This window comes from Fragaria vesca, linkage group LG6 (assembly GCF_000184155.1).
Source record: "Fragaria vesca subsp. vesca linkage group LG6, FraVesHawaii_1.0, whole genome shotgun sequence".
NCBI lineage: Eukaryota > Viridiplantae > Streptophyta > Magnoliopsida > Rosales > Rosaceae > Fragaria > Fragaria vesca.
Genome location: NC_020496.1, coordinates 20,742,870 through 20,760,829, shown reverse-complemented (window position 1 = coordinate 20,760,829; position 17,960 = coordinate 20,742,870). Strand labels below are relative to the sequence as shown.

Below are 17,960 nucleotides of genomic sequence, written 5' to 3'. Positions count from 1 at the left end.
TTTAGAAGCACGAGAAGAGAGAAGATTGATTTTACCTCCACAATTAAAAGGGGCTGTAAAATTGTTGTTGTGCTTCGTTATTAAGACTCGAACCCGGGAAAGTGACTTGGGAAAAAACTCAAAAAAAAAAAAAAATTAAAAAAGCAAAAACCAACCCACAGTAAAGTACTGTGGGCCGACGGCGGATTATTGACTGAGAAGAGACCACTGGGCGCGATTGGATCATAATTTTTCAGAGAGAGAGAGAAGAAAAAATGGCGGCGACGGGGCAAGTCGCCGGAGGCCTGACGGCATACGATCGCCAAGTTTTGACTGCAGTCAATGCCGGAGCGGCCAGCCTCTCCTTCGTCGGCTCCGGCTTCATCGTCCTCTGCTACGTCCTCTTCAAAGAGCTCCGCAAGTTCTCCTTCAAGCTCGTCTTCTACCTCGCTCTCTCTGTAAGCATCCCTCTCTTCTCTCCTTCTCTCACTTTTACTTCCGATCATAGAAATCGCGTGTCTTGTGAGATCTAACTGCTCGCTCTCTGGCTCTGTGGTTCGTTCTTAGTTTTAGAAACTTTAAGCTCTCTGAAATTCAGCATCTCATTACTTTCAAAATTTGTTAGAATAATATAAATTTAGTGAATTTTGCTTTAAGGATTTGATATACTTGTTAGTGTTTCACTTGATATTTGAATCAATTGGCAGCTGAAGGAAATTGTTCAGTTTTTTTTTTTTTGGGTTGAGGATTAAGCATATGCTCATGTGTTGCCTTTAATAACTATTTTTTGGAATGCAGGACATGCTTTGTAGCTTCTTCAGCATGGTTGGGTATGCTTTAGTTCCCAGACACTAGTGTGAGGCGATAGATTTTTGTTTTATCTGATTCTTGATGTTAGGTGATGGAGAATGAGTTTTCTCTTGTGTGCAGGGATCCATCGAGAGGGTTTTTTTGTTACTCGCATGGCTACAGCACTCATTTCTTCTGTGTTGCGTCGTTCTTGTGGACTACGACGATTGCTTTTACTCTCCACCGTACGGTTGTTAAGCACAAAACTGATGTGGAAGATTTGGAGGCGATGTTTCATTTGTATGTTTGGGGTATGACCTTTTTTATGTTAGCCGAGAAGGATGTATGAGCTATATTTGATGTCTGAAGATGATAAGCAGTGCACTTGCATTTTTTACAGGGACATCACTAGTTGTGACGGTTGTGCGATCTATTGGGAATAACCATAGCCACCTAGGTACATGGTGTTGGGCACAGACTGGGTTTACAGGAAAGGTAATTTCATAGTACCTATTTGCTAGGAGAATCTTGACGGCTGAATGTTTGTTTAGGAGGTTTCTGGTTTATGGGACTTTATGTAGTTATTCTGCAATTAGTTGGTTTAATTAGTACTCCTCCAACTCATGCGTTGGTTATATGTTTTATTTCTCTATTGCTATAAGCCTACATGTCTATTATCAGTATTAAGTATTATATAAACGAAGTGGAGAATATTCAGAAATTGTGGATTATGTTCTGGAGATTGTGAAAACCATAATTGTAGATTACACATGTAAGTAAACGATAATGAAGTACATATGTACACAACTTATGAGTGCATTAGCTATTACCTGATAAATGATATGTACACTTTGGACTAAGTTGATCCTGAAATTTATATGTCAATGTCCATGCTCTGTTCTTCATAGCTGAGTTTCATTAAATCTTGAGACACACATTTGGAAATGATGCGTTAGCCTTTTCAAACCTTACATATTAACTGGTCAAATGTATATACCTTACAAAGTTTCAATCGTGTTTATCAAATCTAGATCGTCATTATTGAGCAATTGGCTCAGTTAGATTTCTGACCATGCTGTCTGATTACCCGTATATTTCTAATTGTCTTCTTCTTTTTCAACCTTTCTTACAGGCTCTTCACTTTATAACCTTTTATATGCCACTCTGGGGTGCAATTCTTTACAATGGTTTTACATACTTTCAAGTCATACGAATGCTGAACAATGCAAGGCGTGTATGTATTCCAGTTGTCAACTTCTTTTTTCACACATATAATTTCCACTCACTTTTTACACTTGTTGAGATTATTCTCCTATTGTGAAAAATACAGATGGCAGGCAGCATATCCGACCGCCCTTACCAATCAGATGGCAGAGCAGAAACAAAGGTATGATGTGTTCCAAATGGCTTCCTAGGGTCAGTTCATAAGTTTCCATGGGTAGGAAATTTATGAAAACTGTATATGCAAAGTTGAAATCTACCGGTTCTGTACCCTTTTGTCAAAAGCCTATGTTTCATGTATCTTATGTCATTTATGCGAACAACTATGGAACATTCAGTATTTTTCAGTATTTAGCTTGAATATTATAGAGAAGTCTAAGTGTCTTGATAATCATTTGTGTCTATGAAATCTATGAAAATTTTCGTTGGAGCTGCTGTTTCAGTAATGACAACGTTGTACTTCCTTCAACAGGCTTTGAACAGGTGGGGGTACTATCCGCTCATCCTGATAGGATCATGGGCTTTTGGCACCATCAACCGCATTCATGACTTCATTGAACCGGATCATAAAATATTTTGGCTCTCGGTTCTTGATGTTGGGACATCTGGACTCATGGTAATTCACTAATTTTCAATGGCAATAATTGTAATATCTCAAAGTCATATGTACTATATTGGTACTAAATTTGGTTATGTTGTGGTTATGTTTATCTACTTGTTAAGGGACTCTTCAATTCAATAGCCTATGGCTTGAATTCCTCAGTTCGACGGGCAATACAAGAAAGATTAGACCTGTAAGTTGCAATTGCGTTTTGCTTTTCCATGTTCAGTGTCTCTGAAGACCTGTATGCAATATCTGATTTGTCTTGATATCGTGTTCATTATGCAGTCTTCACTAATTGAATGATTTTATTGTAACTCTTGTAATTAGGTTCTGGCCAGACAGGCTTCGAAGATGGTTCCCCAACAGTTCAAGGCTTAGGAACCAACACGAAGAGAGTGAGCTAGTATCACTAAAGATTCAAGATCAGCACTAGCTTCCTTTTCGACTGTCTTGCCAATTCTTTCATCCTTTCCTCACCAAGTTTGACCGGTGATGGGATCCAGAAACAAAAAGGAACAAACCCGCATCAGTACATCGAAAGCCCATTACTCACATGAGTCACATCTCTCTTTGCCAAGGGCCATATTTATATTTGTTCCGTAACGAGTTTGATTTGAAGCATTGTGTTAGATGTAGCCATAGATGAGTTGTGTCGTTTCAGGTAGAATATTGTGTTGTAGTCTTGTAGAAGTTGTGATTATGCATTAGATGGTTAATCCCAGTAACAACAGGAAACTGTACACTTTTAGTTGTAGAGTGAAACAAGAGCTCTTTGATCAGAAATCTATTATTCTAATTTGTGATTTTTGTCCCAACCTTACATTAACAGTTCCAAAAATAACCAGAGGGCACATTCTTCTTCTGAGTTCTGACTTCTGAAGATGTGAATTGTCACCGTCACAGCTTTTTATTCCCCTAATGAAGAATGACACAGTGATCCTCTGCTTTCCAATCATGCATATAATTCCACAAATTTTTACAGAAACCCCAGAGGGGAAAAAAACACAGCACACCAGTAAATTCAGATTCATGAAACATGAGGAATTGCAATGCAAATCTTAATTTCGTTATACAATTATCTAATTATAATCTTCAAGCACAAGCGCATGGATTCTCAACCGCAACCGTAACATCATCCTCTCCGCTCCTGAACAACAAATACCCAACCGCCAACCCCACCACGATCGCCACGAAAACGCCGCCGTTGAACGACATCACCGCCAGCATCAGCATGTACCCGATCGCGGAGTTCACGGCGAAGATCACGGCCCCGGCCAGCTTAACCGCCGAGAACTTCCCTCCGGCGCTGAGCTTGCCTCGCAGGAGCGGAGTCTGGATCGGATCCGACGCCTTCGCGGCCGACGAGGCCAGCCTGAGACGCACGCGCAGGTCCTCGAGGTACTGGTAGAACGCCGGGACGATGAGGCAGGCGAGGAGCGTGAGGGCGTAGCTGAGCCACGTGGTGGTGCTCCACGAGTCGAACAGGAGCGTCACCTGCCTGCTCCAGTAGAACGTCATGTGCATCATCTTCGCCGGAGAGAGAAGGAAGGAAGCAGAGGTCAAGATTTTCCGGTGAGAATTTTGAAGGAGACTTTTGAAGACAGAAATAATGATTTGTATTATTATTCTGTTTCTGATAAGTTGGTTGGTGTGGACCGTGTAGTACACGCTGTACTAACTTTTTTCTGGTACAACGGCGATGCACGCAAGGTAAAATCCGCCTCCGGGAGTTGGTTATTTACGGTTTTGTCCCCGTGGTGGGAGCTGGAGTTGGGGCTTTTGGAGGGGTGGGTTTGGTATTTGAAAGGTGAGGGACAGCTTGGTTTGATCGAAAAGGTGATTTTGACTGGTTGTTGTGATTTAATGGGCTGGGCCCAGTAGAAAAAGAGGTTAATGGCGGTTTGTGGATATGGGTATCCGGGTCGGACTGGGAAATGTAGTACATGGAGGTTAAAGATGGTAACATGTACTACTGGCGACGGCAGGATTGCACAGCTCTACAGAACACTGCCCATGCAACGGACACGGGCCTGTCAATCTCAATGCCAATGATTTGGCCTTTTTCAGATTTTTTTTATTTTTCATTTTCTTTAAAATTTAATCCAAACAATATTTTTAATCAACGTACTGAACTATCATTTGACCTAGCTTGAAACATGAGGAATCCAATTGATTACTTCAACACTGGCACATTAGAAGGATTTACCACATTCAGTGTATGTTTGGTATATGAGACTAAATGATATTGTACTAGATAAAAAGTAATACCTAACACATGTGTTTACTCTCAACTCTTAAATGGTGTTATTGTGAGTGCTCATTTTGAGGCTCCAAGATAACACCGTCTTTCTCCTTCCTCTCTTTATATCTCACTTTCTCTCTCAAGAAAAGATTGATCAACTCATTTGATCAAGAGACCAATCATTCTCCATATCCATTGTTGCCCGACTGAGTGACTTCGTAGAAACTTGATTTCGTTTTTCCCCCAATTTTGATTTCAAAACCCAATTTATATAGATATAGGTTTTGTGGTTTGGATTTTGAAATTTGATTGGGTTATGTAGTTATAGGTGCCAAACCAAGAGATTGCTTAACAAGAGAAGGGATAAGTTAAGTAGAGAAAAGTAGAATATGAAATGGGTACTTTTACGTATGTATGTAAGCATATAGAAAAAAGAAAGGGAGATGAACTGGATCTGCATCTGAGCCGAAAGCATGTTGAGCTTTGGAAAGCACACTCCAACCAAGAACTTAGACGGAATCAAATTTGTCAACCAGCATCAGTGTTGGTCATCTATGACCAGCCAATCATCTCTCTCTCTCTCTTTCTCTCATAAATGACCAACACTGGTGCTGGTTGGCAAATTTGATTCCAACTTAAACATTGTCTTTTGTTATTTTAGATGGCTTTGCACTGGAAATTGCTCAATATATATTTATATATTAAAAATAGTGACCCATGATTGTCTTAGGTACTAAACATGCACATAGTGTTGCAACTCCTGTAAGGATCAAATATAGGCAGCAATATGAATAATTGAGGAAGTATGACTTGGACATGTTGGAAGATAAAATTGTTATGATACTTCCTTATTTGCCAGCATATACCATAAGGCAACACTATGAATTAGATAAGTATTAAAACCCATAAACAAAAGAAACATGACATAAGGAAACAATCAATTTTAGATCTTCCAAAATTATAACTGTTTAAATTTGATTGATCGATCAATTTCATTAGTCGTAAGATTGAACATAAAAACATACCACGATAAAGACATTCCACCAATTATTCAAAATGAAATCGTTTGTATAGCATTTGTTTCATGTCAAAGTTAGGGAAGGGAAGATAGAACTTCATCCACCTCCCCCTCAGTCACAATGCACATATTATGTCAACAACAAAAGACCTAAACCCCCCCCCCCCCCCCCCAAAAAAAAAAAATCAGAATATCACCACAACAAAAATTAACTTGTAACTTTTTAACTAGTCCCACCCCTGTAAAATTATCCTAGTTACCACTGGTACTACTTTATTAACCTAAGACAGACATGTAAAATTACCCTGTAATTCAATCAGTCAAATAATCAACGTAGACGACCCTTCTCTCCTACTGTCGAAAAACAGCTCTTCGACCTTAACAGACGCCTATCAAACGCCCCGCCACCGGAACCAGACCCTGTCCTTCTCGGCGAGTCCAATGTACGCCGCAGGAGCTGCATTACTTTCGAGATCAACAAGTCCGCCGTCTCCTCCTCCTTCTCATCGGCCGCGGGAGAATCCATACTCCTCGACGACGACGACCGAAAGTTCTCGACAAGCTTGACGTGTCGCCTAATGGCCTCATCCGCAGTGATCTCCCTCCGCAACTTCATCTTATCGTCCTCGATCGCCGTCGCGCAAAGCCCGCAGATCCAACGTCCCTGGTGTTTCTCCTTTTCCCGCGCTATGTATCCCGGCGTGCACTCCTCTTCCAGCCCGCAGCAGTGACACGTCACCAGCTCGACCTCATCGGCAACAGCAGCAGCAGACTCATCCATTACAGAAACTGATGCCATAAGATTGCACTACTGAGCTTTGTTTTCTTTTACAGATTCAGATCGCTATTTAAGAAGGATTCAAGTTTTTAAATTTGAAGAAGGGCCGGAGTTAAAGTCTACGTTGCGGCTAGATTATCTCTCTGATTTGTAGCTTTCTATATGAAGCGCACTGATTTATTTATAGCGGACTTCTCCTAATAAGATTCGAGTTTCTGGTTAATCAATAATCATTCCTACTTGGTATAGGGGACTCTAGCTAATTTCTTACCCGATTTTGTTTGGATACTATATATGACTACGTACTATATATCCTTACCCGATTGGGATTTAATATTTATTGCAGTATCTAGGACACGTGTAGCATTGTTTTTGGCTATAGTTGGGTAAAATTGTTAATGGTTTCGGATAAGTTGATTCATAAACCGGTCTCTCCCATTAATAATCAAATTCTCTTAGTATTCAGAAATCAAATCCTTATGAGGAGGTGAGGCATACCTGATTCCTTATCGTGTTAATAAACAAATAAATACTTCTACCCGAATTCATTATGATTCCTTTGTTTCTTCATATAATACTTTTGAGCTGTGATCGTATTCTTCCCGGAGGTATGTTCGTTGGTTAGGGTAGAGGGCCTTGTTTGAGCCATTATATATATGTTACTCACTTACTCTGTTTCTTGTTGTAATTTGTGGTGTTTAATCAGTGTGGCAAAGGTCTTCGTCTTGATCGAGTTAATGCGAAAAAGGTCAAGCTTGTGTGACGAAATTAACGACTTGTCTTAGCTCGGAAAAACTTCTTTATACTGATATGTCGTTTCTCTTTTCATTCAGTTTGTGCGTATATATTCCTAGTTAGGAATCTTGTTTGGTCCGATCTGTAATTACCCCATAGTATCCTTAAATAGTCTTACTCCAACTTCCTATGAAATTTCACATTGATTAAAAAAAAATACATAAAAAGAAATACCCTTTAGTCACATAAATTCTAACGGTTTCTATTTGAAGTGAATAAAACACCTAAATACTGCAGTTGCCAAAAGTGTACAACATCTAACAATCAGCTTCAATATGTGCTTGGACAGTTGCAACTGTCCCTATTCAATTGCAGCATAGAGCATCATTGCCTTCTAGTTATAGACCAACATATATCACATAGCTCCCATATGCAACCTTCACCAAATGTATCCATATTCGACTGTACTACACTAAGCCCGCCCCCCCCCAAAATTAATTTGAGGTTGTACTCCATGATACTGGTGTATCATATTCCACCAGACATTTAGTTATTTTGAGTGAGGGATTTCGACATGTACCCCTTTGAATATTTACATGCGGAATTGCTTCTTAAAATTAAGCAATTGAATATGGCAAAGTTCCATTATTACACTGCTCATGTGAAATTATGGGATGGTGTCATCATGTAGAACAATAATGCTGCGATAGTGGGTACGCATTGTTTGGTAATAAATCTCGATCTGACTATAGATATGTAGAAAAATTCTACACAATATAATTTTAAGTCTTAAAAACACGTTATAATAAATCTAAGTAATGACATTTTTCCAAACCTCATTCATTTGAAATTCTGACTCAGAGAACAACTTACCATTAGATATGCTAATAACGTGCGTCCGTGGCAAATTTTATATTAAAAGAAGTAGATATTTTGCCCAAAAAAATTGTGATTCTAAGAGAACAAGTGAATAGCTAACCCCACTACCAGAATATTCCCCAGCACAAAATAGAAGGACTGAAAATAAATGAAAAATGAATAAACCAACAAAAATGTAAAATATTCATCCAAAAAAGCTGTGTTATTGTCAAATCCCAATTACGTCAAATAAATAATTAAAAAAGGGCCAATCTGGACAGAGATAGAGAGAGAAGGTTTTTGGGGTCAAATCGAGTGGCGAAGGGATTGGATCGTCTTTTCCAAATTTCTGTGGTGGTGGTGTTGGTATTACCCCTTGCAGGGTTTCAAAACAAAAAAAAAAAAAAAAAAAAACCTACACACAGACACAAAAGAGAAGGAAGAAGAAGAAGAAGAAGAAGATAGATAGATAGATACAGATATAGATATAGAGAGCCCTGAAAGCTCCAGATAACACTGCAACACACACACACACAGCTCCTCCAAGCTTGAACTTCAAATCTCTCTTTGGCTTTCCTATCACTCTCTTCTCTAAAGCTTTGGCTTCTACCAGCTCATGGATCCCTTCGATTTGGTGCGAAAAGGTAGTACTCGGCTCCGGATCTTTCACTTGCTCTGTTTGATTTTGTAGCTTTCGGATCGTTTTGGTTTTAATTCGGTTTGGATTTTGCGTTGAATTTGATGAGATCTGCTGAGTTTGATTGGTTGTATGGCTGCGGATTTGGTTTCTGTGCTGCTCTTGATTCTTGAGCTTGATTTTGTTTTGGTTCTTGTGTGGAAATTGGAGCTGTTTCAATGAACTTGAGAATTTAATTACTATGGAAGATTCTTCGGTTAACCGTAGAATCTTGGAAATTTGTTTGTGTTTTTTGAAAAAGCTGACTTTGTTTTCGGTTTTGTGGAGTTTGTCTTGTCTTGTTTTGCACAACTTGCATAGAATCTTGAGAAATGATTTGATTTTCGGAGAATTGTACTTGGGGAACAACTAGTTTTAACCTCAAAACGAGGAAATTTGGAAGTGCTTTTGAAATTAGTATCATTTTTGCTGTTTATCTTGTTATTTGTATGCTCTTTTGGTTGAATTGTGGAAGAAAGACTTTTGATATGATGGACTTTGTGAATTGCGAGTTTGTTTGGTTTGAAGTTCGAGGTCAATGGACTGATGGTAGTGCTCAATGGAACTGTTTTGCAGGGTTTGGTTGATGCTTACTGAAAGTTTTGTGTTCTTCTTCTTCTTCTTCAATTCGAAGCTTGTCTAGTTGTATCTAATTCAGTAAATAATGAGCTTGTCCAAGAAAGGATCCTTCACGAATGACACAAAGCTAAGCGCTGCTGCAAGCAAGGCAACGTCTTTAAATCCAAATGCCGCAGAGTTTGTTCCCTTTTCACTCAGATCTCCATCATCTGGAAGCACCAGCACAGCTCAGGCGGCATCAGCATTCTCTTCATCGGGAACCTTTGGAAAAGCTGTATTAGATCGAACTGAATCTTCCACCTCGAATAATTCTGATGACGAGGCCCACCAATATTGGCGCCATCAGCTCCCTGATGATATCACTCCTGACTTTAAGGTCATGGGAGAAGATGAGTCACCAGGTCTTGGAAACATCTCTTTGGCCGGTTTGTCCTTGCATGATGATGGTGAAATAACACAGTTTCCTGCCTCTACGGGCAGTGGATACTTATTAAATGAGTCACACATCAATGGTAATAGCTTTTCTGACAAGTTAAGAGTTGCTACATCTCCATATGGGGATGATCTTTCCTCCCCCAGTTTCATGCATATGTCAACCAAGCCTTGGGATAAGCAGATTCTGACTAGTAATCAGCTTGTTAGCAATGGTCATGAGGGATCTCTTTATGATGGCATTTCTAGACATGGATTCATGAATGATATATTGGGTGAGCAAGCAGTTCTTGATGATAGCGAAATTAACCCTGCCGATTTTTTGGCTTCACAGTTCCCTGGGTTTTCCGCTCAGAGCCTTGCAGAAGTTTACTTTGCCAATGGTTGCGACTTAAACCTGACTATTGAAATGTTGACACAGTTGGAGGTATACTCTTTGTTTTGTTCATGCTTTTTATCTCTAGGTAGCTTTCATTTTTCTAGTTTGAAGATGTTTGGATGGGAAATGCTGGTTTTTGATTGTGGTCAGAAAATATTTCTTTTAGCTACTTGTTGTTTTCATTGCTGCAAGTTGATATGACAATGCATGGTTGTTTTGAACTGTAGCTTCAAGTTGATGGTGGTTTTAATGAGAATATGAATCCAAAGACCTTGTCAGCTCCTGATCTTAGTTCGATGGACTTTCCTGCACTTACTCCAACAGATGGTCAGCATGGTCATCCAAAATATGCTGGAGATGATGATTTCCAGCAAAGTGGCAATCCTTATCGATCTTCTGACAAGGACAACATGCTTATGTTTAAGTCTAGCTCATCCTTTCCATCTAGAGGTGCAGTAGATTTTGCTTCAGCTGTCAGGAAATTGGCAACTCAGGATTCAGGTGGATGGAAGTATGAGAGGAATGGTTCTGCTGATGCCGCAATTGGCTCAAGTAGAGCTTCCCATCTTGTAAATAGCACTTACAATACTGGGCATGGAAGAGCCATCTACAGTGATAGGTCGCAGACTCGTGGTTCAGCTCGGACTGCTCCTGTTTGGCTTGAAACTGGAGATGCTGTTGGTAATGTTCCTTGGTCAACCAAATTACTTCTGTTTTTGTCCATTCAGTTTCTGGAACAAATATTTGCTTTAATATTGTTGGGATGACAGCAAATATGTATTCCGATCTGCGGGAGGAAGCTCGTGATCATGCACGCCTACGTAATGCATGCCTTGAGCAGGTTTGTCCTTTCAAATGGTATTTTCATGTAAAACCTCGGTCACCCTTTCCATTTATTTCGAACTCAACAGTGAAACACAGATTGGCTACAAAAAAAAAAAAAGAAAAAAAAAGAGAAGGGATTCAGGCAGCATGTATAAATCTTGACATATTTAACTTTTTCTAAACTGTTTGGCCAAGCTAAGGAAAAATACAGAGTAAGGAACAAATTGCAGTGGCACATGGCTGGTGGACACCTGATGTTGGTTTTGAAGCATAAGATTTTTAGCTACTATTGGTATTTGGAGTGTTTTTCCCATACAAATCTCCCATACCACTGTGCCACTGCAATTTCATCAATATTGGCATATCGAGTCACATAGTGCTTGTGACATCAAAACTTTACTGACTGTTTGTATTTAAATACAGGCACGGCAAGCATACCTTGTTGGAAACAAGGCTCTCGCAAAGGAACTGAGTGTTAAAGGGCAGCTGCACAACATGCATATGAAGGCAGCTCATGGCAAAGCTCAAGAATCTATATATCGCCAGAGGTTTGTTGTCCTCCACTATTTGTGGCTGGTCTATGCCATAGAGGGTATCCTGAGTATTAAATTTGTTTTTGCATTTGTGTTACTCCTATGAATCTCTAAAGTAGATGGCTGATAAATTCTGTTCCTGGCAACTTCTCATTTTTCTGTCACCTATTTTGAATTATGTTCATTCAATTCAACTGTGAGGGATAGAAACTCTATTCTTCTGCTTTTGAATCTCTGTCCTATTCTCCCTCATGGACTTTGTGACAAGTTGATTAGGTTTTCTTTTCATCTTCTCTGTCTTCAAGAACTCCATTTCATCTTAAACTGCATAGATGAGCTTATATGTCACTCATAGTTTGGAACACTCCGCGAGTGATTTCTGTTTAAGCATTCCAGCTGCTTTGTGTTCTGACAGCCTGGAACAAGCGTCTAGCTTGATGAAGCTCCTTATTTTCATATATAACATGAATTTGATAATTGACAAGTGTCAATTGGGGTTCACCTTTATAAGCTTAGTTGTGATCTTTATTAGATAAGTTAATTGTAGCCCTTCTTGCTTTTCTACACTGTTTTCAGGAACCCAGAAATGCAAGGCAATGGAAGAGCACATGAGAGGATGATAGACCTGCATGGACTTCACGTAAGTGAAGCTCTTCATAGGCTCAAGCATGAGCTGAGCATATTGAGGAGTACTGCCAGAGCAGCAGAAACAGGTCTTCAGGTTTATATATGTGTTGGAACTGGCCACCACACCCGGGGTTCACGCACACCGGCAAGGCTCCCAGTGGCTGTACAGCGTTACCTACTGGAAGAAGAGGGCCTCAATTACAGTGAGCCACAGCCTGGGCTGCTTCGAGTTCTGATGTACTGAGCCGGGAAGATAGTATTTTGACAGAGGGGAAGTCCACGAAGTCATAGTGACCATAGCCATTCTTGTATCTGTGTATATGGGAAGCAACCAAGATTAGTCAAGTCTGAAAAAGGAAAAAAAAAAATGGAAGAGAAAGATGAAGAAGTTAGAGGAAGTTAAAAAAAATGGAAAAAAAGAAGTGGAAGTGTATCAGTAAGTTCGACCAGTAGGCAGAAGTGATCCTACGTTAGCAGACGTCTTGCAACGTTATCTTTTTTGTATCTTAAAAGTTCATTTCTTTGTTAATTCCTTTTTGATTCTCAGATGTAACTGATAGAGTTGAATTACATGATAGAATTCACCTTGCCAATTACTCCCTGAGCCAATCGTTTGAGGGATCTTAACCCCATTTATCCGTCATTCTCTGTCAATGATCCACCATCTTCATCTCAGTTCCTCATTTTATTCTCCATTCAAGCGATCTTCACCTCTGTATGTGGAAAATCATAGTCGGCCTGCGGCATTGTTGTGTTAGTTCGGCTAGCTAACCAACAAGCAAACGCTCACCGGCCATAGGATTTAAGGTCTCATAAGCACGTGTAGAATTACAAACACCTCGACTGGAGTAGTAACCCTAGATTGGCTTGGTTTCCCAGTGCTCCCCAATTTCAGAGTCACTCATCATGTCTTGAATTTTGGAGGGAAACCAGACAATGCGCGCGCAGCTGCATACCAATCTCCGACCCAAATCAATTCTCTTCTCCACCAAAACCCCGAAAACCCTGGTCCCTCTCTCCAATATCTCCTCCCTTTCGAACCCTATCTCTCACTCGAAACCCTCCTCTTCGTCTTCTCCATGGTTCTCTATCCTCCGCACCGCCATTGCCAACACAGACCTCCCCCTCGGCAAGCGCGCCCACGCCCTCATCCTAACCTCCGGGCAATGCCCAGATCATTTCCTAATCAACAATCTCATCACCATGTATGCCAAATGCAGGTCGCTCGCATATGCACGCCACCTGTTCGATAAAAGTCCTGAGCGAGACCTGGTCACCTGGAACGCCATTTTAGCAGCCTACGCGCAATCGGGTCGCTATCTGGTTGAAAATGCTCAAGAGGCTCTTGGGATTTTTCGGCGGCTTCGTGAGTCTGTTGTGTTCACCAGCGGGCATACTCTGGCGTCGGTTTTGAAGCTGTGTTTGATGTCGGGGCGTGTTTGGGTTTCCGAGGCTGTTCATGGGTATGCGGTGAAGATTGGGTTGGAATGGGATGTGTTTATTACGAGCAACCTGGTGAATGTGTATTGTAAGCTCAGGCGAGTTAAGGAGGCTCGGGCTTTGTTTGATGGGATGGTGGAAAGGGATGTTGTGCTGTGGAACACAATGCTGAAGGCATATGTGGAAATGGGACTGAAGGAGGAAGCGCTTACTCTTTTCTCTGAGTTTCATCGGAGCGGATTAGGTCCTGACAGTGTTAGTGTGCGTTGTGTTCTTGGTGGGATTCGGAAAGTTGATTCTGATGAAGGCAAGAGGCACATGGAGGAGGTTCAAGCATATGCAGCAAAGCTGGGGGAGTTTGTAACTAATGTGGATGATGAAGCCTATCCACCAAGTTTATGTGATCCTTCTACCGATTCCGAGGTGTTTTTGTGGAACAAGACGTTGTCCAAATATGTCCGAGCTGGTGAAAATTGGGCTGCCGTAGAGTGCTTTAGAAATATGATTAGATCAAAAGTTGGATATGACAGTGTGACATTAGTCATCATTCTATCTGCGATTGTAGGCACAAATAATTTGGAGGCGGGGAAGCAGATTCATGTTGCTGCTTTGAAATCAGGTCTTGATTCTGTTCTTTTGGTAGCCAATAGACTTATTAACATGTATTCAAAGGCTCGTTGTGTGCAGTTTGCGATAGAAGTATTCAATCACATGAAAGAGGTGGACCTTGTTTCATGGAACTCGATGATATCATGTTGTGCACAAAGCGGTTCAGGAGAGGAATCAGTAAACCTATTTATAGGTTTATTACGGGATGGTCTAAGACCTGATCAGTTCACAATTGCAAGTATTTTAAGGGCTTGCTCCTCTCTTCAAGAAGGGTTGCATCTCAGCAAACAGGTTCATGTACATGCAATTAAAACCGGTATTGCTGCTGACAGATTCGTTTCAACAGCTCTTGTTGATGTTTATTCTAGAAGTGGAAAGATGGAGGAGGCGGAGGCTCTATTGGAAAATAAAGTTAAATTCAATCTGGCTTCTTGGAATGCGTTGATGTTTGGGTACATAAAGAGTAATGACAGTCACAAAGCGCTACAACTTATGAGGAGGATTCATAATGGTGGAAACAGTGTAGACGAGATTACTTTGGCAACTGTTGCCAAGGCAACTAGTTGCCTGGTAGCATTGGTACCGGGGAAGCAAATTCATGCTCATATCATAAAGACAGGGTATTCAAAGGACTTGTACGTTAACAGCAGTATTCTAGATATGTACATAAAATGTGGAGACATGGGAAGTGCACACACAGTTTTCAATGACATTCCTTCACCGGATGATGTTGCGTGGACAACTCTTATCTCAGGGTGTTTAGAAAATGGAGATGAAGGGCGCTCCGTGTCTATATACCGTCAGATGAGGCAGTCAGGAGTTCCGCCCGATGAATACACCTTAGCTACCCTTGTCAAAGCCGCCTCTTGTCTGACAGCATTGGAACAAGGGAAACAGATACATGCAGATGCAATAAAGTTGGAATATTCCTCCGACCCTTATGTTGCGACATCACTTGTTGACATGTATGCCAAATGTGGTAACATAGAAGAGGCATATCGTTTATTCAGAAGGATGGATGTCGGAAGCATTGTCCTGTGGAATGCCATGTTGGTGGGTTTAGCTCAACATGGAGACGCTGAAGAAGCATTAAATCTTTTCAGAGTCATGAAATCTAGAAACATTGTGCCTGATAGAGTTACTTTCATTGGAGTTCTTTCTGCTTGCAGCCACTCTGGTTTAGTTTCCGAAGCTTATGAGCATTTTTCTTCAATGCAAAGAGATTACGACATTGAACCTGAGATTGAGCATTACTCTTGTCTAGTCGATGCCCTTGGTCGTGCAGGGCGTGTTCAAGAGGCAGAAAAGCTGATAGCATCTATGCCATTCGAAGCTTCTGCTTCAATGTACAGAGCCCTGCTTGGTGCTTGCAGGGTTCAAGGGGACACAGAAACTGGAAAACGAGTAGCAGAACAGCTCTTAGCTATCGAGCCATCTGACTCTTCGGCTTATGTTCTCATATCCAATATGAATGCTGCTGCCAACCAGTGGGATGCTGTGAACGATGCTCGACAAATGATGAAAGTGAACAATGTAAAGAAAGAACCAGGTTTCAGCTGGATAGATGTGAAGAACAAGATCCATTTGTTTGTAGTAGATGATAAATCTCATCCTGAAGCCGATTCGATATACGACAAGTTGGAGGACTTGATGAAATGGATCAGCGAAGAAGGGTATGTTCCTGATACAGAGTTTGTGCTTGCTGATGTTGAAGAAGAGGAAAAGGAGCGAGCTCTATATTACCATAGTGAGAGACTAGCCATAGCTTATGGACTCATAAGCACCCCTTCCTCTGCCATTATTCGGGTCATCAAGAACCTTAGAGTTTGTGGAGATTGCCATAATGCAATCAAGTACATATCAAAAGTTTCTCAAAGAGAAATTGTGGTGAGAGATGCAAATCGCTTCCATCGTTTCAAAAATGGAGGCTGCTCTTGTGGTGATTACTGGTAACTCGGCCATACAGGATAGATAGAATCAACCTGATTACTCACCTTTTTAGTTCCTTTTGTTATGAACATTTTCAATTCATTCAGTATTTTTACTTTTTAGTGGATTCTTTGATTTTAACATCATTTTCATGTTTCTATGTACAATAATGGATTGCAACAATTTGATGCGCAATAGATATTTTCTATATTCACTCAGAGCTTATAGTAACGTATTTTTATTTTAGATTTTCAAAATCCGAACTGTTTTACTTTTAAAATACAATGGGTGTCAATAACTAGGTAAAAAGTTTATAGGTGTGCGTTTAAACTTTTTAAATTTAAAATTTAAAATTTCAAAGTTTGCATGTCTATCGAGATGAATTTTTTTATTCACACGTAACCTATCTAAACCTGATTTAGGTGTTTTTATAACCTAATCCTGGCCATTCCTACAATACTTACAAACGCTTTCCAGTGCAAAAATTGCTATCAAATCGAGAACTGGGCGGCTCCGCAAATGCAAATTTTTTTTTATCATATTGGATTGAAAATCAAATCGATTTCTGTCTAGAATCTAGTCTAGATACTAAAACATGAGCCAACTGGTTGGTTCGCTGATACAAATGAGTGAAAAAATAGAAGATGATTTAGCTCTTGGGTTAAGGGCAACTCCAACAAGGGTTCTAAAACCCAGTTCCAGTCCTATATCCATACATTTCATCTCCAACGGGCCAAAAACCTGCGGTTTGGTTTTGGAAATATAGGACCCGATCCTATTCTCAGTCTCAAATCTGAGACAATTCCAGGACCAAGACTCGGGTCCACTTACGTTTGGGCTGGGCCAGAGAAGAAGAAGAAGAGACGCGCTCGGCACAAGGCGGCACGAAACGCGCTCTCCCGCTTCCGCACGAGACGAAGACGCACGTAATGCGCTCTCCAGCTCTAGTCCCGCTGCTGTCTGCAGAGGCTGGGCCCCATGCACGTGGGACGGTCTCCCAGTCGACCGTTGAGCGCTTCAACGGGTATGAAATGGACGGCCAGGATTGATAGCATAATTTGAAATGGACGGTTAGTCCAGCAGAGGTCCAACGGTCAGAAAAAAAATTCACACCAGATTTTACCTCTAAAACTCGTTTTTACCTCTAGAAAAAAAAATTCAGAAATAACAATAAAAAATGTATAGATCCGTTGGCCAACTTTTTTTTTGAAGAAATCTATAAATACCAACCCATTCCTTCACAAATTCCTCACACCAAAAATCCTTTTTCTCCTTCCAAACTTTTCATTTATTCACTACATCTTGTTCTTCAATTTTTTTTTTTTCAAGAGAAAAACTGGGCAAGAGAAAGGATTCATGGAGACACAATGACGAAGCTATTCTTTGCCAAGCTTGGATCACCATCACCAACCGACGGTGCCACCGGAACAAATCAATCGGCGGATACAATGTGGGAGCGTATATCGGCCGAGTACAATGCACAAAAAATCGGCGACTTGCGTAGAGAGATCATCGGATAGTTGTAAGACTCGTTGGAAGGTATTTAGTCCGCTATGTACAAAGTGGCGTGAATCTCTTACCCAAGCCGAAGTGGACCACAGAAGTGGCGAAAATAAGGAAGACGATGTAAGTATATTATTCATATGTTAACAAAATGTTTTATTTATTCTTTGTCATTTAATTTATAAAAAATTATGGTGTAGCTAG

The 17,960-nt window shown here is 40.6% G+C and overlaps 3 protein-coding genes across 3 annotated transcripts; 2 read left to right on the top strand and 1 right to left on the bottom strand.

Annotated features, from left to right (window-relative positions):
* Positions 1-189: 189 nt before the first annotated feature.
* On the top strand, positions 190-3,398 carry LOC101296687 (G-protein coupled receptor 1-like). The gene is made up of 9 exons (XM_004303403.1): positions 190-437; positions 778-809; positions 910-1,079; positions 1,169-1,263; positions 1,901-2,002; positions 2,099-2,155; positions 2,462-2,605; positions 2,713-2,783; positions 2,921-3,398. The coding sequence occupies exons 1-9, from the start codon at positions 255-257 to the stop codon at positions 3,024-3,026; spliced, it is 960 nt and encodes a 319-aa protein (XP_004303451.1). The 5' UTR covers positions 190-254; the 3' UTR covers positions 3,027-3,398.
* Positions 3,399-3,532: 134 nt separating this feature from the next.
* On the bottom strand, positions 3,533-4,201 carry LOC101296404 (copper transporter 5-like). The gene has a single exon (XM_004303402.1). It carries the CDS (start codon positions 4,118-4,120, stop codon positions 3,686-3,688), a length of 435 nt encoding a protein of 144 aa, XP_004303450.1. The 5' UTR covers positions 4,121-4,201; the 3' UTR covers positions 3,533-3,685.
* A 4,449-nt stretch (positions 4,202-8,650) lies between these two features.
* On the top strand, positions 8,651-16,466 carry LOC101309758 (pentatricopeptide repeat-containing protein At4g33170-like). The gene is made up of 8 exons (XM_004305560.1): positions 8,651-8,868; positions 9,477-10,338; positions 10,518-10,971; positions 11,061-11,131; positions 11,539-11,663; positions 12,225-12,512; positions 12,894-12,990; positions 13,209-16,466. Exons 2-8 carry the CDS (start codon positions 9,565-9,567, stop codon positions 16,275-16,277), a joined length of 4,878 nt encoding a protein of 1,625 aa, XP_004305608.1. The 5' UTR covers positions 8,651-8,868; positions 9,477-9,564; the 3' UTR covers positions 16,278-16,466.
* Positions 16,467-17,960: the final 1,494 nt, after the last annotated feature.

What these genes read in the sequence shown, in the direction of transcription:
- LOC101296687 (XM_004303403.1), top strand. Translation starts at nt 255, where the DNA reads ATGGCGGCGACGGGGCAAGTCGCCGGAGGCCTGACGGCATACGATCGC. An exon ending in AGCTTCTTCAGCATGGTTGG is followed by an intron (nt 810 to 909) that starts GTATGCTTTAGT and finishes TCTTGTGTGCAG; the next exon opens with GGATCCATCGAGAGGGTTTT. An exon ending in AGACTGGGTTTACAGGAAAG is followed by an intron (nt 1,264 to 1,900) that starts GTAATTTCATAG and finishes CCTTTCTTACAG; the next exon opens with GCTCTTCACTTTATAACCTT.
- LOC101296404 (XM_004303402.1), bottom strand. Translation starts at nt 4,120, where the DNA reads ATGATGCACATGACGTTCTACTGGAGCAGGCAGGTGACGCTCCTGTTC.
- LOC101309758 (XM_004305560.1), top strand. Translation starts at nt 9,565, where the DNA reads ATGAGCTTGTCCAAGAAAGGATCCTTCACGAATGACACAAAGCTAAGC. An exon ending in GTAATGCATGCCTTGAGCAG is followed by an intron (nt 11,132 to 11,538) that starts GTTTGTCCTTTC and finishes ATTTAAATACAG; the next exon opens with GCACGGCAAGCATACCTTGT. An exon ending in GGGCTGCTTCGAGTTCTGAT is followed by an intron (nt 12,513 to 12,893) that starts GTACTGAGCCGG and finishes CAATCGTTTGAG; the next exon opens with GGATCTTAACCCCATTTATC.